This window comes from Bos grunniens, chromosome 17 (genome assembly GCF_055505025.1).
Source record: "Bos grunniens cultivar Pamir isolate PY7600 chromosome 17, Bosgru_T2T1.0, whole genome shotgun sequence".
Taxonomy (NCBI): domain Eukaryota; kingdom Metazoa; phylum Chordata; class Mammalia; order Artiodactyla; family Bovidae; genus Bos; species Bos grunniens.
In genome coordinates this window covers 13628714-13654977 of record NC_141181.1, presented here as the reverse complement: position 1 = coordinate 13654977, position 26264 = coordinate 13628714, and the positions used below count along the sequence as shown (strand labels likewise).

The 26264-nt window shown below is 40.2% G+C and overlaps 1 protein-coding gene across 2 annotated transcripts in view; it reads left to right on the top strand.

Moving 5' to 3' along the window:
- The window catches only part of HHIP (hedgehog interacting protein), a 109249-nt gene that overhangs the window by 72808 nt on the left and 10177 nt on the right, over nt 1–26264 (top strand). The window contains exons 8-12 of one of the 2 annotated variants that reach the window (XM_086345907.1): nt 4134–4255; nt 7261–7384; nt 8669–8799; nt 12072–12153; nt 13153–13463. In XM_086345907.1, the coding sequence (XP_086202033.1) occupies nt 4134–4255; nt 7261–7384; nt 8669–8799; nt 12072–12153; nt 13153–13192 (499 nt within the window). In that variant the 3' untranslated portion in view covers nt 13193–13463. Of the gene's footprint in view, nt 1–4133; nt 4256–7260; nt 7385–8668; nt 8800–12071; nt 12154–13152; nt 13464–26264 lie in introns of those variants that run through there. The other variant, XM_086345906.1, reaches the window with a different exon arrangement.

The following is a 26264-nucleotide window of genomic DNA, read 5'->3' as shown; positions in this document are numbered from 1 at the left end:
GAGAAGGGGACAACAGAGGATGAGATGGCTGGATGGCATCACCAACTCAATGGACATGAGTTTGAGTGAACTCCGGGAGTTGGTGATGGACAGGGAGGCCTGGTGTGCTGCAGTTCATGGGGTCGCAAAGAGTCGGACACGACTGAGCAACTTAACTGAACTGAAAGAATCTGTCTGCAGTGCAGGAGACCCAGATTCAATCCCTGCATCAGGAAGATCCCCTGGAGATGGGAATGGCAACCCACTCCAGTATTCTTGCCTCAAGAATTCCATGGACAGAGGAGCCTGGTGGGCTAGAGTCCATGGGTCGCAAAGAGTCAGACACGAGTAAGTGAGTAACACTTTCACTTCACTTAGTGTTGTGTGCATCCTTTGGGTTGGATACATGTTTAATGACATGAGTATAGTATTATATGGGCTTCTTAGGTGGCTCAGTGGTAAAGATCCACCTACAATGCAGGAAAGGTAGGTTCAGTCCCTGGGTCAGAAAGATACCCTGGAGATGGAAATGGCAACCCACTCCAGTATTCTTGCCTGGAGAATTCCATGGACACAGGAGCCTGGCAGGCTACAGTCCATGGAATCACAAAGAAATGGACACGACTTAGCAACTAAACAACAGCAATAGTATCATATAGAGAAGTTTCACTGTCTGGGCTCTTTTTATATAAGAAACTAAAAAAGGTTGGAGAAGACTCTTGAGAGTCCCTTGGACTGCAAGGAGATCCAACCAGTCCATCCTAAAGGTAATCAGTCCTGAATATTTATTGAAAGAACTGATGTTGAAGCTGAAACGCCAATACTTTGGCCACCTGATGTGAAGAGCTGACTCATTTGAAAAGACCCTGATGCCGGGAAAGATTGAGGGCAAGAGGAAAAGGGGACCACAGAGGATGAGATGGTTGAATGGCATCACCGACATGATGGACCTGAGTTTGAGTAGGCTCCTGGAGCTGGTGATGGACAGGGAGGCCTGGCATGCTGCAGTCCATGGGGTCGCAAAGAGCGGGACACGACTGAGAGACTGAACTGAAAAAAGGTTAAAAGGGCCAGATGGACCTTAGTGAATCTGGTACTCAGCCAGGGCTAGATCTCATGGCCTCCAGAGACTCCACCTTCGGGAGGCCTCACCTTTTCTTCCAGATTTCCTCTTTCTTGTTAGAAGCAGGTCAAACTATTTTCTTGGTCAGAGTTTCTCCATCTTCAAGAAAAACCAATACAGGAAAAATTTGTCACCCTATATGGACTTAGTTCCACCTTAAGTCACAGCAGGTCTGCTTCATGATCCCTGCCAAACACTGTATTCTGGGAATCACGGAATTAATGAGGACAAGAAAGGGACTATGGCTACAGAACAGCTACCCACCTTTGGCAGATCAGCTTCAGTTCAGTTCAGTCATTCAGTCCTGTCTGACTCTTTGTGACCCCACGAAGCACAGCACGCCAGGCCTCCCTGTCCATCACCAACTCCCGGAGTCCACCCAAACCCATGCCCATTGAGTCGGTGATGCCATCCAACCATCTCATCCTTTGTTGTCCCCTTCTACTCCCGCCTTCAATCTTTCCCAGCATCAGGGTCTTTTCCAATGAGTCAGCTCTTTGCATCAGGTGGCCAAAATATTGGAGTTTCAGCTTCAGCATCAGTCCTTTCAATGAACACCTAGGACTGATCTCCTTCAGGATGGACTGGTTGGATCTCCTTGCAGTCCAAGGGCCTCTCAAGAGTCTTCTCCAACACCACAGTTCAAAAGCATCAATTTTTCAGCACTCAGCTTTCTTCACAGTCCAACTCTCACATCCATACATGACCACTGGAAAAACCATAGCCTTGACTAGATGGACCTTTGTTGGCAAAGTAATGTCTTTACTTTGTAATATGCTGTCTAGGTTGGTCATAACTTTCCTTCCAAGGAGTAAGCATCTTTTAATTTCATGGCTGCAATCACCATCTGCAGTGATTTTGGAGCCCCCAAAAATAAAGTCAGCCACTGTTTTCACTGTCAGGCTTATAGTTTCTCTAATGTGAATGAGATCATCTGGCCCCACCAGGTTTTATTTCATTGTTATTTAAATAGTTGCTGCGTATGAATCTTATGTCACTTATGTCCCAGACCTACTCTTGGATTTTTAAAACAAAATTTTAATTTATTTTAAAATCCCAATGATTTTGTTTCTGTCACGAATGTTTTTTGTTGGCCTAAAGCAGTGGTTCCCAGTGGGATGATTTTGCCATCAGTGGGCATTTGGCAGTGTCTAGAGGCATTTTTTGTTTCCACAAATTAGAAGGAGTAGATCATGCTACTGACACATAGTGGGTGGAGGCCAGAGATGCTGCTAAATATCCTACAATGCTCAGAACAGCCCCCTTTTCCTCTCAGAAAGAGACATATCTGGCACCAAATGTCAGTAATGCCAAGCTTAAGAAATCTGAAAACAGTGCAGGACTGTTTTCCAAAGTTTTGAAAATTTCAAAAATATTATTCAATTTCATTCTTCCCTCAACCCACACTCCCCATACCTGGTCACTCATTGGTTGAAACATTCAACAAATATTGAGCCCTCCTTATATTCCTGGATTTGAACTAAGGGACAGAAATAACAGTGATAACGAGGTTGAACATAATTCCTTTCCTCATACAGTTTACAGTCAGTGGCTTAAGTCACAGAAATATTCTGGCCATATTGGGGGTGAACATGAAGTCAGAGTCCACGTGAAGGACTTTAGTGGTTGTGGAGGCTAACTTTATTTTATCCCTTAAACTGGAGTGCATGCTCCCCTTGGTTAGGGCAGCCCACACTGTAGAATTCTGTCTAAGAAACACAAGGGATTTCTCTTGTGGTCCAGTGGTTAAGAGGGCCTTTCAATGCAATGGGTGCAAGTTCAGCCCCTGGTCAGGGAGCCAAGGTTCCCAAATGCCTCATAGCTTAAAAACAAGAAAATAAAATAGAAGCAGTATTATAACAAATTCAATAAAGACATTTAAAAAATGGTCCACATTTTTTAAAAAATCTTTAAAAAAAGAAACACAAAATTAATACTAAAACTAATACACACCTTCCTTGTATTACAGTGGGGTTAAGTCCCAGTGAAACCATTGTAAGTTGAAAATACCATAAGTGGAAAAGGCACTTAATGATCCTCACCTTCCAAACATCATAGCCTAGCCTAGTCCACTTTAAACATGCTCACAATACTTACATTAGTGTACAATTAGGCAAAATCTATTAACACAGAGCCTATTTAATTGAATGTGTGTCTGTGTTAGTCGCTCAGTAGTATCTGACTCTTTGCGACCCTATGGACTGTAGCCTGCCAGGCTCCTCTGTCCGTGGGATTTCTCAGGCAAGAGTACTGGAATAGGTAGCCATTCCCTTCGCCAGGGGATCTTCCCAACCCAGGGATCGAACCTGGATCTCCTTCATTGGAGGCCAGTCCTTTACCATCTGAGCCACCAGCGAGGCCATTTAATTGAATGTCTCATGTTTTCATGAGATATTTATCAAATATCAAATATTTCAATATTTATCAAATGTTATACCGAAAGTGGAAAGCAGAATGGTTGTAGGGATACAGAATGGTTGTCTATGCATCGTTGATTCCTCTAGTGATGCATGGGTTGCTGGGAACTGTAGTTGCCTCTGCCCAGTATCACAAGAGAGTATTGTACCACATGTCATTAGTCTGAGAGAAGATCAAAACTCAAAGTGCAGTTTCTATTGACCATGAAATACTTCTACAGCATCATAATGCTGGGTCATCACAACTCAGGGACCACATATCCTGTAGCGTGTATTGCAGGAGTGAGTTGATGGTACCCCTGTCCTTACTCTTGTATGTTACCCAGGTATCATATCCTTGCTTTCCCTTAACAACAGACTTAACACATGTTTCAAGTCAGCATGCACGTTCATAATGGAGGAGGGTACCGAAAGAAATTAAGAAATACACTCCAGAGCTCATTAAACGTCCACAGAGTAAACAAACAGGGTGTTTCCTTCGGCGGTTTCTGGAGATTCCAAATTAAATCCTCCCTAGGATCCTTACCAGCCCACAGAGGGTTCCTGTGTCAGGAATCTCTGAGTTTGGAACATACACTGGTAGGAATTCATGAGTGTCCCCACTTTTGTCACAGATGCGCTGTGGATCGACACCCCACTGATATAAACATCAATTTAACAATACTTTGTTCAGACTCCAATGGAAAGAACAGCTCATCGGCCAGAATCCTACAGATCATAAAGGGGAAAGACTATGGTAAGTAGAGCATAATTTGTTGATTTGGGCTTTCATTCGGGCTTTGTTTTATTTTAGTGTATTAATTGAAGAGAAAAGGATTTCTGCAAAATGAGCATTTAGGAAAGCATCAGAACCCTGGCCTCACAGTGGTAGCAGAATCAGTTGCTGGCTTCTTAAAGGTCCAATGATTCTTACAAGCCCTAGGGGCTCCATTTGGGTAATTACCCTCCCCGTGGATTGAATGCTGCTCTGTAGGTCCAAAAAATTTAATGGGCCTTCGAAAGTTAGCAGTTTATATTTTGCTCATCTGAGAATCAAGATGAATACCTTCTATTTATTTAATATATAAGAGAGAACTTGTCTTAACATCTTATATACAGAGGGAAAAAATAAGTGTTAAGGGTAAGAAATTTCTCAATACCCAACATACTAGCCTCAGAAATTAGGAAAATTATGTGTTTCAAATAAGAATGTATTTTTTAAAGGTGTTTATTTTAGAGAAAACAAAGTAATAGACTTATAAAAACCTGTTATTTACCCAAGTCATGAAGATGGAATGTTTAGATCTTATTTTTAATGACATGATTATTAGAGTGTTTGAGATACATATTAAAATATAAAGTTAATATTTTCCCACATTTTTGTATTTACTCATTTTGGAGGAAATGGTGTATCAAATACGATTATGATTCAGGGAACATAATAGATGAAGATTATTGAATTGATTGCTTCTTCTATTCATTCAATACAGATATTTATTTAGTACCAGGAATGAAGCAGCTCTGCTAGTTCACGTAGTAGTCAGTTATTTTACTTTATTTTTTTTCAGGTATTCATGTATGTGTGTGCATCTTATAAAAGGCAAACCAAAGAATAATGTGGTCAGAAAAAAAAAATCTAATGAGTCACTAGTTTGTGGGAATTTTAGCTATATTTGTAGATTAAACTAAATTCTACAATCACATTAATTTGGGTTCAGCTGAAACTGATTACAATATGGATGGCCCTACATTTATATATTAAAAACACAGCTGCAGAATTCTTTTACTATTTATATATATCAAATTTTATTTGTCAATTATACCTCAATAAATCAGAAAAAAAAAAAAACCCAGAAAACAAATAACCACATCCACAGCATTTACTACATGCCAGGGCCTGTAATAAGTACTTGAAAAACTTCACTCATTTCATTTACAGAGAAATCCTAGAAGTACTCTTACTGTTCACATTGTACAGATGAGAAAACTGAGACATACAAAGGTGACTTGTCACACCACATGAAGTAACAGGATCTGGATTTGAACCCAGGTAGCTTGGAGAAGGCAATGGCACCCCACTCCAGTACTCTTGCCTGGAAAATCCCATGGACGGGGGAGCCTGGTGCTGCAGTCCCTGGGGTTGCAGCAAGTTGGACACGACTGAGCGGCTTCGCTTTCACTTTTCACTTTCATCATTGGAGAAGGAAATGGCAACCCAGTCCAGTGTTCTTGCTTGGAGAATCCCAGGGACTGGGGAGCCTGGTGGGCTGCTGTCTATGGGGTTGCACAGAGTCGGACAAGACTGAAGTGGCTTAGCAGCAGTAGCAGCAGCAGCCTGATTCCAGAGTTCATGACCTTAGACATTCACTTATGCTGCCTCTCAGTACCCTGGGAGAGGATTAAATTAAATTCATTTAAATCTTGATTGTTCTACTTTTTATAATATCATATTCGCCATCATCAGGCACCCTCGGTGGCTCAGCGGTCAAGAATCAGCCTGCAGTGCAGGAGATGCAAGAGACTTGGAATTGATCCCTGGGTCAGGAAGATCCCCTAAGAAGGAAATGGCAACCCGCTCCGGTATTCTTGCCAGGAAAATCCCATGGACAGAAGAGCCTGGAGGGCTACAGTCTATGGAGTTGCAAAGAGTTGGACATGACTGATTGCTCACACATTCACCTATTCACCATAATCACGTGGGAAGCGGGAAGAACTTTAGAATTTTTGTCTTTCTACAAAAGCTTTTGCCTAAAAGACTTCCTGTTGATGGTGACTTATTTAAGTATGTAATAAGTAATTTTCAGATTAATTTCCAGCTGGCTTTGTATCTTTTTCATCATAATTGGCATCTTTATATTTGAGAACATAATGACATGCATGAAAAGATTGAGATACATGACTATTCACATGTAATTCTCAAGGAATGACTGAAGTAGACCTTGTTAACTACATGATCCTACAAACAAAACTCTTAAAACATTTTAAATGAAGATATTACTTGACTAGTGACAGTGTTTTAAAATATGCAACAAATGTGGTTTTGATGTACCATGCCTTTATTTTCATTAAAGTGTAAACTTTTAAACATTTTATAGAATTTGACAGAGGTTTGACTCAGTTTTAGGAGGTATACGCAGAAGTATTTCTACAAAATATTCAATATTTAAAAATTAAGTATTATTTGTTTAAGTATTTTAGTTCTAAAGTCCACGATTTCCAAAATGTTCAGAGATATTGTCATTGAAAATTTGGTATGTCTTGGAAGTTATAATAACAATAAGCGTTTGCAGAGCATTTTTGTTTTATTCTGCTGTGCATGGAAGCCCTGTACATTTTATAATATTTAAGCAAAAGGGTTAATTATTTTCACTAAAGACCTATAGCAAGAATCCATCTTATGCATCATGGAACACATTTCAGAGTTCGAGTGAATTACCGTAGTAATTGTGGCATGGCCTACATTACGTGTGCATGCGTGCAAAGTGGCTTCAGTCATGTCTGACTCTTTGTGACCCCATGAACTGTATGTAGCCCGCCAGGCTCCTCTGTCCATGGGATTCTCCAGGCAGGAGTACTGGAGTGGGTTGCCATGCTCTCCACCAAGGGATCTTCCTGCTGCAGGGATTGAACCCGCATCTCTTACGTCTCCTGCATTGGCAGAGTTGTTACCACTAGCGCCACCTGGGAAGCCCCCTGGCCTACATTAGTGTTCCTTTATAAAAATGTTTCATTTAATCTAATGTTATGTCCATTTATTTCCAGAAAGTGAGCCATCACTTTTAGAATTCAAGCCATTCAGTAATGGTCCTTTGGTTGGTGGATTTGTTTACCGAGGCTGCCAGTCAGAAAGACTCTACGGAAGCTACGTGTTTGGAGATCGTAATGGGTAGGCTTCCTGACACCACAGTTTGATAGATCGAATGACATATCCATTGATTATTGGGCAAATCATCAGAAAATATTCAAATGCATGTCACCCTTTGGAGGTCAGGTGTGGGACACATAAAAACTATTGTTCATTAATCTTTTTTTTTCAATTCTACCAGTTAGTCTTCCTTTTCTTTTTTGGTTTTGGCTGTGTTAGGTCTTCCTTGCTGCACAAGGGCTTTCTCTAGTTGCTGTGAGCTGGGGCTACTCTCATTACCAAGCACAGCCTTCTCAGTGTGGCAGCTTCTCTTGTTGCAGCTCAAGGGCTCTCGAGCGTGCACTTAAGTAGTTGCAGCTCACAGACTTTGTTGCCCTGCAGTGTGTGGAATCTCCCTGGACCAGGGATTGAACCCATGTCCTCTGCATTGGCAGGCGGATTCTTAACCACTGGACCACGAAGGAAGTCCTGTTATTTACTTTTAGTTCTACCATGTATGGTGGGGAAATTAAAGAATTTCCTAAAAGATGCTTTTGAAACAGACTTGATCAAATTCATAAAATAATTTTTAAGAGCAGAAAAGTCTTCAGATGGACATTTCATATTATTTAGGCTCTTCCCTTCATCCTTAACATAAATTTACCGTGATCATGAGTAAATTGAAGAAATGTAGTTTTACATGAGTTACATAAATATTTTAAAAATTATTGGAAGGCTAAGAATTTTTTTTTTTTTTTTGCCAGACTTTGAGGACTTTTGGCAACAGACCTTAATTTCTCTCTATTGATAGGAATACTGCAAAATTAAATATTAGCCTAAAGCTTAGAGGTCACATTGTCAATAATTATAAGAAACTCTGTAATGAAGCCCAAAATAAGGATCTTGTTTCCTAAGTCACTGTCATTCAGGCATATGGCAGAACTGATATGCTTGGTCACTAAAAGGAAATAGAAAAGTGAACTGACCCTGCACCCTTCCCCTGTCCCTCTCTCTGATGAATAGCACAGCATGATCTCTAGTCCTGGATAGGAAGTATCATTCTCCAGATGAAGGGGAGGGTATTTCTCATACTCAGGTACTTTTAGTACCCACCCCCTCCAAACAAAATGTCATCTTTAAGTACTTTTTCCTCACATGGGACTTGCAGAGTATTCACACACATTTTGGGCTATATTATTTTTCCCTTTAGAAGCCAGGTCCATGGCACAGGAATTATTTATTACAAGCTTTATTTTAAGCATGTCATTGTGTCTTTTAGGCAAAAGCACATTTTCATCATAGGTTCCTGGTATGTTTTTCTTGTAGGAATTTCTTAACCCTCCAGCAAAGTCCTGTGAGCAAGCAATGGCAAGAAAAACCACTCTGTCTTGGCAACGGTGGTTCCTGTAGAGGTTACTTTTCAGGTCACATTTTGGGATTTGGAGAAGACGAATTAGGTACTGTACAAACTATTTCTGTTAAGTTCCATTCTCGATCTTTGCCCAAGAGGCTCTGTTCTACTCTGAAAAACAAGTAAAATAATCTCAACCTCCATTTGTTGGAAATATAACCTCCCACAAAGATGACCAGTTCAGTATTCACTTCCAATAATCTTTCTCTGGGGGTCTTTAAATCTTATTTCTACTCCAGAAACATGAAAGAAACAAAGCAGGAAGATGGGAGTTGGAAACAAAAGAGAATTTTTGAATCTTAAAGAGAGAGAAAATTTCAAATGGCTACTGATATCTTTGAAGCACTTAAGTCATTTGTCTATATTCTCTATCTGAAAACCTTTACACTTATCCATGTCTCTTGAAATAAATTTAAAATATGTTGCAATCTGAATCTCACTTCATTTCCTAATTTTTTATTTTTTATTTTTTTGCCCATCAGGGCATGAAATTTGTTGGAAATAATCTGAGTTTATAGAGCTGCTTTCCAACAGAATGAAAATTATCTTCTCCTTGATAATCTCCAGTATAACATGCAATTTATTTGTTGATATATTATCAAAATGTATGCAGTTTAAAAAGCAAAAAGAGGTTGATAATTGGAATGCTACCAAAGAGTGAAATGCTACCAGTTTTAAACTTCAGAGATAAATGTAGCTATCATAATGATTCCCTTTAAAAAGCGATATCCAAATAAACAATGGCTACCATGCTCCTTTAGCCTTGGACATGAATTTCTAGGTATTAAAAAAGAAAAGTTGTGTTTTCATCTAAATCATAATTATTTACTCTAAATGTTCAGATTTGGTTTAACTCCACCAAATAGAGAATTCATCAGAAATAGCTCCATGCCATTCACTTAGGTTGCCAAGGAACTCAAACTAGACTCCTGCAACACAAAACACAGATTTCAGAGCTGCTGGAATATAGGGATTCAAAGAAGAGTAGTCCAATCTGTCTTTTTCTTGTTTTAGCATTGCAAGCATCTTGCATTTAAGTTTGCTTTGAAATTCTACTACCCCATTCAAATGAACCAGAAATATAGCCTTTCTCACGTCAATCTTCTGTAATGTAATTTAAACATCATTGGCAAACTCTGATTTTAAAGTATAAATTAGGATCAAATTGTTTGTGACAGAGTTAGAGATAAGTATTTAGAATCATGTTGATGAATCATTTTGGTTGCCCCAGACCTTACTGCCAATAACTCACCATCATTTATCCTTCTACCGTCACCCCACCGTGGTTAAAATGTTCAAATATCTGTCCATACTTAATACAATGTTGGGAGGAGAACCAGAAATTAAGCACACACAGTTCTTACTGTCCAAAACCAAAAATATCATGTATATTTCATAATTTAGAGTAAATATACTTTCACTCTTTAATGTAAATTCTTTGGTTTTTAATTAAGAGCCATATAATAAATTGAGTTAGATTTTTTTAATGAGTTTTTCTGGATGTGTGTGTGTGTGTGTGTGTGTTTAACCATAAAATCGGAATGGGTTTAAGGATTAAATGTGGTAAACTACATAAAGTAGTTGATGAAACAAATATGATTTTTTTTTTACTTACATTCCTTAGTTTTTTAATGCCATTTTTTCTGTTGTGTTTGTTTTTATTATAAGTCCCATAATATCCTTTCCAGAAGTGAGAAAGCAGTAGGGTGTGCTTAATACATAATAACAGAGTAAAATAGAGAAATATAAACTAAATCAAAGACTATTTCATGAATGAGAACCAAACATAAATTTTAAAGCCTCATAAACATATAATCATAAAAACAACTTCTAATTCCCTATTCATATGATCAGTTCTATGTATTGAATTATATGGAAGGAATGGTCATAAATGAGAGTGGCTCTCTCCTAAGAGGAGAGAGTTGGCACAAAGTGTACTAGGAGCCGGGACAAGTGTACTTTTAAATAACACAGTAAGGGGACTTCCCGAGCGGTCCAGTGGTTGAGGCTTCTCCTTCCAGCACAGGGGGTCCCATCCCCGGTCAGGGAGCCAAGATCCCACATGCCTCAAAGCCAAAAAAGCCAAAACATAAAACAGAAGCAATATTGTAACAAATTTAATAAAGACTTAAACAATGGTCCAAATCAAAACGATCTATTAAAATAAATAAACAGTACAGTCAAGAACGATGACATAAGCACAGACGAAAGGGGGGAAACGCACCTAATGGTGATTACTGACGGATAGGACCTGGGACAGATGCTAAGACAGGAGCAGCTAGGACAGCGGGGGCCCGAAACAGGATGCTGGGCCAGGAACTTGCCTCCCGTTTCCAAAGTCAGGAGGCCAGTGAGGCTAGAAACATTGCAGATGGCATCAGAGCAATAAGGGAGCGCGTTGTCGTAGAGGTCTGTCAGGACTCAGCCTTGGCTTGGAGAGAGAGCAGAAGCTATTGGAGGGAAATTAGAAGTCATTGGAGGGTGTTGATACAGAGGAGTGTAATCCAGTTTATATACTCTGGCCTGCCTTGTAAGGAATCTCTGTAGCTGATATACTGAGAGTAAGCCTAGAAGAGTAAGAGCAAGAGCAGGGAGATCAGCTAGGAGGCTATGGCCATCATCAAGGTGAGAGATTACGCTCTGCTAATGCAGAGCAATGGGGAGACGTGGGAAGAAGTGACCAGAGTCACTGAGGGTGGACTTAGAAAGCTCTCATAATCTTCAGGCCAGTGATCTTCTGAGGATGTATGACTATATAATATATGTATGTTCTGTGTGTGCTGACTTACTTTAGTCGTGTCTGACTCTTTTGCCGCCCCATGGACTGTAGCCTTCCAGGCTCCTCTGTCTGTGGGATTCTCCAGGCAAGAATGCTGGAGTGGGTTGCCATGCCGTCCTCCAGGGGATCTTTCCAACCCGGGGATTGAACCCACATCTCCTGTGTCTCCTGCATTGGCAGGCGTATTCTTTACCACTGGTACCACCTGGGAAGCCCAGTATACATATAGACATACACACGGGGCTTCCCATGTGGTAAAGAATCAGTGATTTAACAAAAAAATCCACCTGCCAATGCAGAAGACATAGGAGACTTGAGTTTGATCCCTGGGTCAGGAAGATCCCCTGGAGGAGGAAATCGCAACCTGCTCTAGTATTCTTGCCGAGATAATCCCATTGTCAGAGGAGTCTAGTGGGCTACAGTCCATGGGGTCGCAAAGAGTCAGACACGATTTTAGCAACTGAGTATACACACGCAGTCAATGAAAGGTAAAGCCTTACAATACTGTGAACTAACTTACGGTATTTCTCTCTCCATAGGTGAAGTTTACATTCTATCAAGTAGTAAAAGTATGACCCAGACTCACAATGGAAAACTCTATAAAATTATTGATCCCAAAAGGTGAGTTTTTTTTAATATTCTATTAAGTCAAGTAATATTCTCTTAAGTTATTCCAGTGCATTCAAATTAGTGATGGAATTGCAATTAGCACTCAAAGATGAACATTTCTGCCCTGTCCATCTGCTGAGTGCTCTCCTGAGAGACCCTCAGCTCCAGTCTCTAAAACTTAGACTTCAATACCCTGACCTTCAAAAGTGTTATTTTGATCATGTACATAGCCATAGCATCCTTGTAGTCAGCAGAGAGCTGCTGACTACAGGGTCGGCTGGCTACAGTCCATGGGGTCGCAAAGAGTTGGACACAACTGAGCAACTGAGCATGCTCACACGCAAGGAAAGTTTTTTTGGCAGTTCAGCATCGAAGCCTTGTTTCACACTATCTGGAAGCTCACAGCTTCTGTGACCAAACAAATGAAAACTACAGAAGTATTTTGTTATTGCTTCAGCAAAAGGAAGATGTGAATGTTTTCATCCTTTAGAGAATATAATTATCCCTCCCCTGCTACCCTCTACCCACCTAACCCAACTTCAGCACACACTCAACTTTCAAATTATCTTGGGTCATCACGAATCAGTTGTTAATTTCATGGATAAAATCAGAACTCTCAGAAGCCACTAAAATTACATACTATGAAATAGATTTTAGGTGTAAGTTTAGAAACAATTATTGCAGGACTTCAGTATACTCATGTATATGACCACTGGAGAACCAGTTGTGGTCAGACTGTAGCTTCACAGTGCTATGAATTTTTAATCCTTTTTTTTTTTCAAACTTTTTACTGAAACATGTATTCAGAAAAGGCCCCAAATCATAAGCATACAGTATGACAGTTTTTCATAAGTGACACACACTGTAACCAGCACCCAGAAGAAGGGATGGAAGGATACAGGTGGCCTGAAGACCCCTCATTTCTATTTCCAGTTACCTCCCCTGCCAAGAGCAATCATCCTGTGACCTCTAACAGCATAGATTAGCTTCTCCCATTTTTGAACTTCCCAGGTGGCACAACGGTAAGGAATCCACCTGCCAATGCAGATGACTCAGGTTCGATCTCACATGGGTGGGCATGATCCCCTGGAGGAGGAAATGGCCACCCACTCCAGTAATCTTGCCTAGGAAATCCTATGGACAGAGGAGTCCGGTAGGCTATAATCCATGGTGTCTCACAGAGTTGGTATATGACTAACTGACCTAGCACATTTTTGAACTTTGTATAAGTGGAATCGTATAAGATGTACTCAGTTGTTTCTGGTTTCTTTTGCCCAACATTATCTGTATTTATCTGAGATTTATGTGTATTAAAATGCTACTATGTGAGTGAATTTCTAATTCTTTCTGTGCTAAGTTAACCTCATGAGCCCATGTGCAAATTGAAATCCCCAAATTTCAAGTCTCTTTTAGGAGAAAAACATTCCAATAATCCAAAAAGTTTACTAAAAGCATTCATTTAATTCCCCTTTAAAAATATTTGTAGGTTATAAATTGGGTATGTTTTTCTGAAAAAAATCACTGACTAACAAATGGAGGTTCTTGTTCTTTTTCCATCCCAGAAAGCATTCATTGCCTTTCCTGAGAAAAATACAGGTTGACGTTGGTGTTGCAGAACAAAAAGGAATAATCAATGCTAAATGGTCTGTGATAGAGGACATCATATATCCCCATCTGTCACACAGCGATGATAGCTTTCCTTCTCTATTTAACAGTATGCATTTTCTTTCACGATAAGAGAAGTACCCATCTACACACTGTAAGGGTTCTCTTCCTCCTTGAGTGTCCTTCATGCGAAGCAAACTAACGAATGAAAAAAAAAAATCAGAAATCAGACACCTTGGTGATTATTGAAGTTGGCGATATTAAGAACAAACATCAAACCAATGTTAATTCATGAACTAGCAGCCTTCTAATGATTCAGAATGCAGTCTAGGGCTTCACTCAGATTAATGCCATTCGTTTTGAAATAGCCATTGTTATTCCATTATGATTGTCAAAGTTGATACGCCTTTGCAAGCTTTCTGCTGTATTACTCATTCTTGATCCTCACAGAAAGGTTTCTCTCCTCCTATAGATTGTTTAGTCTGCTGGTGGTGAGTTGAGGTGAATGTTACACCTTCAGTCCATTATTAGTGTCTAATTACCAGGGTTGCCGTGAGGGGCCTTGGCTCTGCGATCTCGGGGCCTCCTCTCGTAGGGTGGTCTCAGAGTGACATACCTCAAAAGCCTGACTTTTCACTGTGGTGCCTGTTTCTGGTGAGTCCTGTCACGTGTGGGGCCAGGGTTAAGAGGTGTGTTTGGTTTTGAGGAGGTGGGGGGGATTAACAGAGTCCCAGAGACACCGTCCTTGTACACAGGCCTAGGCATACATTTCAAAATTAAACGGACTGTAAGAAAACAAATGTTTTCATAAACACTTGTTGGGAGCCGCATGCTGTTTCGATTTGGATGCCAGCGTTTATTATTATAGTAGTTCTCCCGACACGAGTGGAAGTTCTGTATAAGCAGACACTTTAGTATATGTGAATGGGGCTATTTTGGAAACAAGAGCAAATTACTACCCTCACAGTGTTAATAGAATGTCTGCTTCAGGGCACAACTGCTTTTCTAAAACACTTAAGGGAGAATTTGAAGAAAGAGCCTCATCAACCAAAAAAAAGAAGAAGAAGAAGAATCCACAGACATTTCTTGTTACAACAAATATCTCATTCCAATTAAAATCTTAGATTAACTGTATTCTTGTGGAGGAACCCCAGACTTGTTCGAATAATGTTTTCAGAATAAATTTCAAGTATCAGTTGACTCATGGCCTTAAAAGAGAACAATAAATCATAGAAATCTTATATTCTGTATCATGTCATAGAAGTTCCATTCTCATACACCATAAGATTTATGTTCTCTCTTTTTTCGTGCACACACACACACCAAAATGAAGCTTGTAGACACAGCAGTGGAAGGAGAGGAGAAGGTGGGATGAATTGAGACAGTAGCATCGACATATATACAGTACCGTGTCTGAAACAGAGAGCTCGTGGAAAGCTGCTGTACAGCACAGGGAGCTCAGCTCAGTGCTCTGACATGATCTAGAAGGGTGGGAGGGGAAGGAGGCTCACCAGGGAGGGGCTATGTGAACACATGTAGCTTACTCACATTTGTTGTACTGCAGAAGCCAATACAACATTGTAAAGCAATTTTCCTCCAATTAAAAATAATTTTTAAAAAAGAAGATGCAGGAATTTATAAACCATATGCCATATTCTTGGGTCATTTTGATAAGATCAGATGAGGTCCCAGCATTACCACTTCCATCTGTAAGGACAGTCTGGTCTCAGGCTATCTGTTGTTTGAGCGCTCAGTCGCTCAGGGGTGTCCGACTCTCTGTGACCCGTGGACTGCAGGCCACCAGGCTCCTCTGTCCATGGAATTCTCCAGGCAAGAATACTGGAGTGGGTTGCCATTTTCTCCTCCAGGGGATCTTCTCGACCCAGGGATCAAACCCATGTCTTCCACGTCTCCTGAATTGCAGGCAGATTCTTTACCCACTGAGCGACCTGGGAAGCCCTCAGCCTATATATTACTTAACTATTGACATAAATGTAAAATCCTTTACAGTGGGCATCCTTCTCAGAAAGGATGGTTTGATACCTTATTATAAAAAACACAAATGCCATTGTAATCAAAGGAAACTTCCATGAGAATACAACCAGCTTTCTCTACAGCTTAACTAGGACATAAGAGATTTTAAGGGAAAAGCAGAAAAGAGATGAACGTTGCCTCCATCTTAGCATGGGAATACCTTCAGAGATAGAAAAATTAAGTCTCATGGCGGAGTGGAGTTAGGATTGAATCAATGCCAATCTCCCAGTTTACTGGCCCACCTCACTAGGTCCCCTGAAGCCTCGAGTATTGGGTTCTGCGTACCCTGGTCTGGGACTCCTTCAGCCAGCATATCAATGCATAGAGCACAGGAACTGGGCCATCATTTTAGTTTCATTTAGTAGTGCCCCCAGAGGCTGGTTAAGATGAGGAAGTTGATCCTGGCAGGCCCAGTAGTCAGATGATCTTGTCTCTGAATCTTGGAATGCGGATGTGACCGCACTGTGCCCTCTGCCTGGCTGTCAAGTGCAGGTGGACATTCTGCTTCCGCCTCGCAGAGCTCTGTGAAGATAATGTAATGGATTTAAAGCCTGTGCTATTCTTCAGTACCATTGGTGTTCATTCCATGCACTCAAGAATTATTTCAGGTGATTGATCTCACAGCTTTTTGAGGTTGTTTTAGTGCCAAAATTGGGGTCAAGATGTCCACAGAGTTTTAAAGAACTCTTTGCAACCCCATGGACCTTAGCCCACCAGGATCCTCTGTCCATGGAGTTCTCCAGGCAAGCATACTGGAGTGGGTTGCCATTCCCTACTAGGGGATTTTCCTGACACAGGTATTGAACCCAGGTCTCCTGTATTTTAGGCGTGTTCTTTACTGTCTGAGTCAGCAGGGAAAGAACTCTGAGTCTAGTTTTCAATTGTTCAAGTCATGTCTTAGAGGCTTGTTCTTTGTTAAATCTTTTCAGAATCACACAAGTGCTCCTGAGGAGTGGAAATGGAAGAATTCTAACAGAGTTATGAATTTACCAAGCTTCATTTTTATAGAATGCAAATCTTTTCACACTATTGAAAAAGATTCTTTAATTTTTGTTTCAGATGAACTGAAACTAAAGGCCCTTTTTTGACCTGGAAATATTTCCAGGGTTATTTCTCCAGGAATTTGTAAAACAAAATCATTCTTAAACATACTGAGTTAATTACCATGTACCCAGTCTTTCTCTTTTTTAACACCTTGCTTATCTGTTATACCCACTCAAATCACACAGCCCATTCCCTTAAAAGGTCTATAAATTAACTGCAAATTCCCAGCTTCAGAGCTTATTTTACAGAAACATCCTATCTCCAGACTCCTGTATGACCAATATCAAAAACTGCCCTCATGCCTAAACCAGGGTGTCTAAGTATTTATGGTTTTACTGTTCGTATACCAGCTGCTAAAAGAAAAACTATGACTTTTATCTTGCAATCACTCCCAATTCACCTAAACCCTTTCTGTTTAAGGACTGTTGCTGCTAGTAACAATAGTCTGCAATGTTCTTCTGTTTAGGTATGGGTTATTTGGAAGTCTGGAAACTAATAAATATGGTGGTATTAATATTAAAAAAAAAAAAAAACCTGCTCTTCTGTCTCCTCCCCACTATGCCCCCACTCACTGTTCTTTGTTTACTTTTTTCTTAATATCTTCATCCTACTCCTTAGTATGCTGGATGCTGAAGAGTGCTTTTTTTTTTTTCCCACAAAAAAAAAATCACTTCATGAGAGGAAATTGGTTCTGTTTATCCTTCGCATATGTCTCAGGGAGCTGGCAGGCAGCTCTGCCATCCTAAAGAAAGCCGTGCATAATGGAGAGGGTTTAGCCCAATAAGCCAGTCTAGTCCCAATTCATCAGTCGGAGTTTTATGCAAGTGGCCTCCCTAGGTTGATAAATCCCCACAGTGCCTGTTGACCCAGCTGCCAAGTCCTCTTGCTGCGGGCGGTGTTTTCAGGCCACCCTGACGGTAATACAAACTGTTTAGCAGCTCCATTGACCTCTCAGCTATTAACAGGGACACAGGCTCGACGAGGGACTAGTTTTCAAACATGACAGAATTTCTTAACACTAGAGGTCATGAACAAGTATATGCCTTATAAAAATCCATTCAGCATGGTGGATTTGAAGTCAAAAAGACAAGGGAAGCATGGTCCACATTTTTGCTATGGTTTTTCTACATTCCCAATCACCAAAAATGGCATACACTTATGTGCCCGCTTACATTTTATTCTTAATATGCTATAGCTTATGTTGTGGTGCACAATATTTTTAGCTAACAAATCCTTCCTAAATTGCCAGAAGCATATGAAAATTTAAAGATATATTACAAAAGAATGGAATGAGATAAACTTTTAATGAATGGATGAGAATGCATACATAATATATTGTCTAAGGATAACTGGAATTTTATTCATTCTTTACCAAGACTTGTTGTTTGTGTATATATGTACACAGACATACTTAAAGACACTCAAATAGTCCATATAAGTCTATGTTGCACCATCACCTATTTCAAGATACATACAAAATATTATATCATAATTTATTAAAATTTTTTATTGAAATGACCCTGTTATTTTAAAAGCCTATACTATAAGACTTCTTATATTTAGATCCTATTTCCTGAAGATGTCACATGTGACCACAGTATTCGAGGGAATTTTCTGCTTTTTATTAATTATATAGTCTTTCTTAAACTATTAATTTTGAATGTTGGTATATCAGTTCCTAGAGTAATTGTACAGATTGCTATGAAAACTTGATTGAATTGCCACTTACAAGTGGCATTTGTTAAAAAGGCAGAAAATGGAGAATGCTGCCGCTAAGTCACTTCAGTCGTGTCCGACTCTGTGTGACCCCATAGACGGCAGCCCACCAGGCTCCCCCATCCCTGGGATTCTCCAGGCAACACTGGAGTGGGTTGCCACTTCTTTCTCCAATGCATGAAAGTAAAAAGTGAAAGTGAAGTCACTCAGTCGTGTCTGACCCTCAGCGACCCCATGGACTGTAGCCTACCAGGCTCCTCCGTGCATGGGATTTTCCAGGCAGGAGTACTGGAGTGGGGTGCCATTGCCTTCTCCGAAAATGGAGAATATGAGTAGCTAAAAATGTAGTCTTCAAAAAGAGACTCATTTGTTGAGTCAAAAACTTTTAAAAGCATTTCTTTTTTTGTTTATTTTGTTAATAATTTATTTTTTATTGAAGGATAATTAAAAGCATTTCTTTTCAATATCCATGTTTCTTCCCTGCCTGGGACAATGGTGGAAATCTGTTACAAGACCTTCTGAATGTCATACTTTTATTGTAAGACAGTATACCATCAGATATTGCAGTTCTTGAGATAAAGACAGATTTAATCTTGCATGGAACAGCCACATAAATTTGTAAAAAATGCTTTCTAGAGGAAGATGTGCTTTCTAAAGACACATATTGTACCCTAGTATCATTTTTTTTAACTAATTCACTTTACTTGATTAAAAAAACTGTTGCTTAAATGCCTCATTTTTATCAATATTGACAAGTGAATTGAAAGGTGTAACATCAAAATTTGAAAATTTGTCATCCTGATAGTCTTCAAAGAGAATTTAAGGTGACATTTTTGTGCTATTTTAAAGGATAGAAACTTGTTCCAAATCTTACTTCCCACTTAAAACATTGGTCACCAGTGTTTCTTATTTAGTGTCTAATATTTTTATCACTTATGGCTTATAAGTTATGTTTTTAAGTTAAAAAATTTATTTTGGACATAAAATTCTGAACAGAATTTGATTCCTTCTTTATATTAGGGTGCAATTGCATTGACTTTTTATTGAACCCTAATTTTTCAGTTTTTATTTTCTATCAGAGTAAGTCTAGTTATACAAGATTGAATCATGAGATTTAATGAGTCTGCAGGTATCTTTGGCTTGTCTCCTGTGTGCAAGGTATTGTATTATGTATTATGAAAGTGAAGTGAAAGTGAAAGTTTCTCAGTCGTGTTCGACTTTTTGTGACCCCATGATCTATACAGTCCATGGAATTCTCCAGGCCAGATTACTGGAGTGGGTAGCCTTTCCCTTCTCCAGGGGATCTTCCCAACCCAGGGATCAAACCCAGGTCTCCTGCATTGCAGGCAGATTCTTTACCAGCTGAGCCACCAGGGAAGCCCAAGAATATACTAGAGTGGGTAGCCTCCATTATGCATTATGAAGGGATAATATACATGAGAATTTAGTCCTTTTCTCTAAGGAGCTTATTTTTGTCTTAAATCAAGAGATTGCACACATTGTCTAAAACATTAGCAATGTTCTCAGAGATAAATATTGCCACTCTGGAACAACAAAATTATGTCAAAACATGGTAAGTTATAAATTGCCAAATTAATGGTCCAGAAGGCAATAGGTACCAAGGTGGGTAAAACTCACCATAATTTGGCTTCCTGGTCCAGTCTGTTCTGCTATGCTGTGATTTACTTTCAGACTAATTAACTCACCTATAAAAAAAAGGATGGTTGCATAACATGGAAATTATGTAGCTTTCCAAGCAACTAAAGCCAGAATGATAAGAGGATCAAGGCCTCAGCCTGACTTGTCCAGGCAGAAGGAGCCTCCCCAGTTGAGTTAAAACAAGAAAGAAGCATGGCGCTGAGTTCCCCCACCCAACCCCAGGGCCATTGCATGGCTCTTCACAGGTTTCACTTCCTCCTGAGATCAAAGCCTCACTTCTGTGGTTTTTGGTTTTGTGTGTGTGTGTGTGTTTTAATTAATTTTTATTGGAGTATGCTGCTGCTTCAGTCATGTCCGACTGTGTGATCCTAAGGACTGCAGCCTGCCAAGCTCCTCTGTCCATGGGATTCTCTAGGCAAGAGTACTAGAGTGGGTTGCCATGCCCTCCAGATCTTCCCAACCCTGGCATCAAACCCGGGTCTCCTGCATTGCAGACGGATTCTTTACCATTGAGCCACCAGGGAAGCAGTTGCTTTATACTGTTGTGTTAGCTTCTGCCGTGCATCAAAGTGAGTCAGCCGTGCATATGTATGTATGTCTCCCCTTTGGACTTCCTTCCCACATAGGTCACCTCAGTGCTTTAAGTAGAGTTCCCTGTGGTGTATACCAGGTTCTCATTAGTTACCTATTTTATACTTGCATGCTCAGTCACTCAGTCGTATCTGACTCTGCGTGACCCCATGGACAGTGGCCCAGGCTCCTCTGTCTGTGGGATTTTTCAGGCAAGAATACTGAACAGTGTGGGTTGCCATTTCCTCCTCCAGGGGATCTTCCCAACCCAGGGATTGAACCCATGTCGCCTGACTCTCCTGCCTTGGCAGGTGGATTCTTTACCACTGAGCCACCTGGGAAACCTACTATTTTATACACAGTATCAATAGCGTACGTGTATGTCAGTCCCAGTCTCCAAATTCCTCCCACCCCTCTCCTTTCCCTTTTGATATCCATATATTTGTTCTCTACATCTGTGTCTCTATTTATGCTTTGCAAATAATATCATGTACACCATTTTCTAGATTCCACATTTATGCGTTAATATACGATATTTTCTGTGCTTCTCATCTCCCCTGAGTGAATCTCTCCTCCACCTGCAGGTGATCTCTGGTATCCCTGGGATACCCTCTCCATGGCATCACATTTTACTTTTGTTAGTGCTTTAGGTACAGAGTTGCATAGATCTTGAGGAGTCTGCCCCAGCTCTATTTTTCCTATAAACCTTATTTTTATTATATAAGATTTTTCAGGAACAAGTCCACTGAGTTAAAGTGAAATGCCTGTTTTTCTAATAATTATAGTAGACCAGTTTCTGAATTAAAGACATAACAAAAATAGTACAAGAAACACCTAAGGCAATTTAATAAAATTGGACTTTGTTTCTCCCTAAAAGCAAACAACCTTATCTAGTTTCATTAGTCATTTCTCCTAGGTTTTCCTTTCAAGGAAATATATACCTTTTCATTTCCTAATTTCCCCCTGGAAATACATGCATTGAGTTAAGCTGATAAAATTGAATGAAGGCAATTCACACACCCTTTTAGATACTTGTGTATCTTGCTGGTGGTGTTTGGATAGGAGGTTAATAAAGGGCCTGAAATACAGTGCCTAGCTCCCTTTGTTCCTGAAGAGGACCAGTTGAGTAAAAATCTATGCTAGAAAAGAATTCCAGATTATCTTGACTTAGGCTGTATGAGAGTTATTTCATATTTTCATCCATGTTCTAATCTTCTAAACTTGGGAGTAACAAGGTCAGCCCTATCTCATGCGGATAAAGTTGAATGTGAAGTTACTGAAAGGTGTAAGTGGCTTCGATATCTGCTTTTATTCGGTTTGTATCTTTAACCATTGAACAAAACTGAGGAGGTATTTGTGAACTTTCTAATAATTTCATTAACACTACTGCACAACAGCAGTCTTTTCACACGAAAGTAATGCTCAAAATCCTTCAAGCTAGGCTTCCACAGTGTGTGAACTTGAGAACTTCCAGATGTACAAGCTGGATTTAGAAAAGGCAAAGAAACTAGAGATTAAATTGCCAACATCTGTTGGATCATAGAAAAAGCTAGAGAATTCCAGAAAAACATCTGCTTCAGTGACTATGCTAAAGCCTTTGACAGTGTAGATCACAACAAACTGTGGAAAATTCTGAAAGAGATGGGAATACCAGACCACCTCACCTGCCTCCTGCAAAACCTGCATGCAGGTGAAGAAGCCACAGTTAGAACTGGACATGGAACAACAGACTGGTTCAGAATTGGGAAAGGAGTACATCAAGGCTGTATATTGTCACTCTGCTTATTTAACTCATGTGCAGAGTACATCACGTGAAATGCCAGGCTGGATGAAGCACAAGCCGGAATCAAGGTTGCTGGGAGAAATATCAGTAACCTCAGATATGCAAATGACACCACACTTATGGCAGAGAGTGAAGAAGAACTAAAGAGCCTTTTGATGAAAGTGAAAGAGAAGAGTGGAAAAGTTGGCTTAAAACTCAACATTCAGAAAACTAAGACCATGGCATCTGGTCCCATCACTTCATGGCAAATAGATGGGGAAACAATGGAAACAGTGAGAGATTTTATTTTGGGAGGCTCCAAAATCACTGCGGCCATGAAATTAAAAGATGCTTGCTCCTTGGAAGAAAAGCTATGACCAACCTAGGCAGCATATTAAAAAGCAGAGACATTACTTCACCAACAAAGGCCCATCTAGTCAAACATATGATTTTTCCAGTAGTCATGTATGGATGTGAGAGTTGGACTATAAAGAAAACTGAAGAATTGCTGCTTTTGACCTGTGTTATTGGAGAAGACTCTTGAGAGTCCGTTGGACTGCAAGGAGATCCAACTAGTCCATCCTAGAGGAAATCAGTCCTGAATATTCATTGGAAGGACTGATGCTGAAGCTAAAACTCCAATACTTGAGCCACCTGATGCGAAGAACTGACTCATTGGGAAAGCCCTTGATGCTGGGGAAGATTGAAGGCAAGAGGAGAAAGGGACGACAGAAGATGAGATGGTTGGATGGTATCACCAACTCTATGGACATGAGTTTGAGTAAGCTCCGGGAGTTGGTGATGGACAGGATAGCCATGGGGCCTCAAAGAGTCAGAGACATTGAGCAACTGCACTGATGTATGGATGTGAGAGCTGGACAATAAAAAAGGCTGAGCACTGAAGAATTGATGCCTTTGAACTGTGGTGCTGGAGAAGACTATTCAGAGTCCCTTGGACAGCAAGGAAATCAAACCAGTCAATCCTAAAGGGAATCAACCCTGACTATTCATCGGAAGGACTGAAGCTGAAGCTGAAGCTCCAATACTTTGGCCATCTGATTCGAAGATCCAACTCATTGGAAAAGACCCTGATGCTGGGAAAGACTGAAGGCAGGAGGAGAAGGGGATGATAGAAGATGAGATGGTTGAATGGCATCACTGATTCAATAGACATGAGTTTGAGCAAAGGTGAAGACAGGGAGATGGTGAAGGACAGGGAAGACTGGGGTGCTGCAGTCCATGGGGTTGCAAAGAGTCAGACACAACTGAGTAACTGAACAACAATAGCACTAGGCAGTCCAACAAATATTGTTATATTAATGCATATATGTAGAATCTAGAAAAATGGTATAGATGATCTTATCTGCCAAGCAGAAATAGCGACACAGACATAGATAACAAAGGAGTGGGCACTATGGGGGCACAAATGTGTGGACAGACTATGGACACTCCTATGTCTAAGTGATCATGTGCTCAGCAGTTAAGTCACGGACCTTAGAATAAAGTCAACCTTCCCTGGTGGCTCAGAGGGTAAAGTGTCTGCCCGCAATGCGGGAGACCTGGATTCAATCCCTGGGTCGGGAAGATCCCCTGGAGAAGGAAAAGGCAACCCCCTCTGGTACTGGAAAATCCCATGGACAGAGAAGCCTGGTAGGCTACAGTCCATGGAGTCTCAAAGAGTTGGACACAACTGAGCGACTTCACTTTCGCTTGGCCCCAGAGCAAAGAGCCCAAGCCTAGCCCTGCTCTTCAGTGCCTTTCAGAACAGAAAAATGAGAAATTTTGAGAACAGAAAAATGCAGTGGTTTGAGAAATAAGGTAGAGCACTGGTTTTCCCATTCTAAATTTGAATTATAGAAATATACAGTACAAATTAATAATGTTTAATAAGACCAACAATGTATATAACTTCAGAGGTATTCTTAAATTTGTTTTCTTTTCCTTCATTCCAATATCAGGGTTTACAGAGGACGTACATAAAAAGATTTTTCTAAGTGGCCTACATGTGATATAATATCAAAGAAGGCATTCCTTAAGAAGGAAATGAAAGCAAGTAGCTCTTAAAACATTCAATTTTTTGATAGATCTCAAATGGTACTTGAAAAATGTGGTTAGGAAATGTGTATTGCCCTCTATATAGCCATGAAGTCCTGTGAAACCAGTTTTGCATGATAACACAGAAACAGATTCCATAGTCTCTGTTCTCTGACCTGGAATAGGATTGCATTATGAATATATAAGATTCCTCACAGCCAAATTGAATTTGTATGGTGTATTATCATTTTAACAGGTGCTACAAAATGGTTATATGTAGTCGGAATCCAGGCTTCTACTCCTCATGGGTAAACTGACACCTTGAAAAGAGAAATGTCAACATGAAAAAGAAGAATTTAGTGACCACCCAAACCAAAAAAATTATCCAGACTGAAAATAAACAAAAATTCCTTTGTATGTTGACCTTGGGGAAGGATCCTAAAATGAGTATTTAAAAGATGACACAGTACTAATATACTAGTCCTCATTCCTATGCCTCAAGCTATACAAATGGGAAAATAGTAAAAATCTCACCAATCATGAGAAGTTTTCCATTTTCTTAATTTTTTTTTTTGAGGCAAAAGTGCTGAGTCATGATTTTAGAACCTATGCATGTTTATGGATTATCACCTATGTATCCAAATGCTTGCAGAGTGAGGAGATCATTAAGCCATCAAATCTGGTGGTGCAGGAAGGCTGCCTCCTTGGGCAGAGGTCATATTCCATCTAGTAAAGATTCCAGAATGTTCAGTCCTGGAAGCTCCTGACCACATTAATTTATGGCCCCCCATTAATCACCATTGGCTGGGAATGGCCCTAAATTAGAAAAGTCCCTCTGTAACTTGACTATGCATGTGAATCTCTTGATAAATTGAGTGAAGTGCAGGCTCTGATTCTATATGTCTGGGAGGGGCCTGAGATTCTGCATTTCTGACAAACTTCTAGGTGGTGCTAAGGCTGCTGTTCTGTGTCACAGTGAGTAATGAGGATTTAGACTTAACAGTTTTTCCTACCTCATGAGAATTGGAAGAAAACATGAAAATAGTTTGGCAAAAAAAAAAAAGGGAGCTGCCATTAACTGAAATAGAGAAGCTCCTCCCTCCTTGTAGGAGGATCAGGATTGTGTGCATGCCAAGTCACTTCAGTCATGTCCGACTCTTTGCAAACCTATCAACTGTAGCCTTCTAGGCTCCTCTGTCCATGGGATTCTCCAGGCAAGAATACTGGAGTGGATTGCCATGCCCTCTTCCAGGGGATCTTTCTGACCTAGGAATTGAACCTGAATCTCTTATGTCACCTGCATTAGCAGGTGGGTTCTTTACCACCAGCACCACTTGGGAAGTCTGAGGGTCAAGACTGAGGTGTGGATATCAGAAGCTCAGTTTGGACTATGTAAATAATGCTGAAGTCACACATACTGCAATTCTCCAATTGCAAATACTAGACTAGAAATATTTTCTCTATTCCTCCTTAGAATTTCCATTAGGATCCTTTTATTATTCCCCATTTTATAATTTTTGGGGTTCAGTGGTAAAGAACCCTTCTACCAATTCAGAAGATACAGGTTTGATCCCTAGATCAGGAAGATCCCTGGAGAAGGAATGGCAACCTACTCCTATATTCTTGCCTGGGAAATCCCATGGACAGAGGAGCCTGGCAGGCTACACTGCATGGAGTCACAAACAGTCAGACACAACTG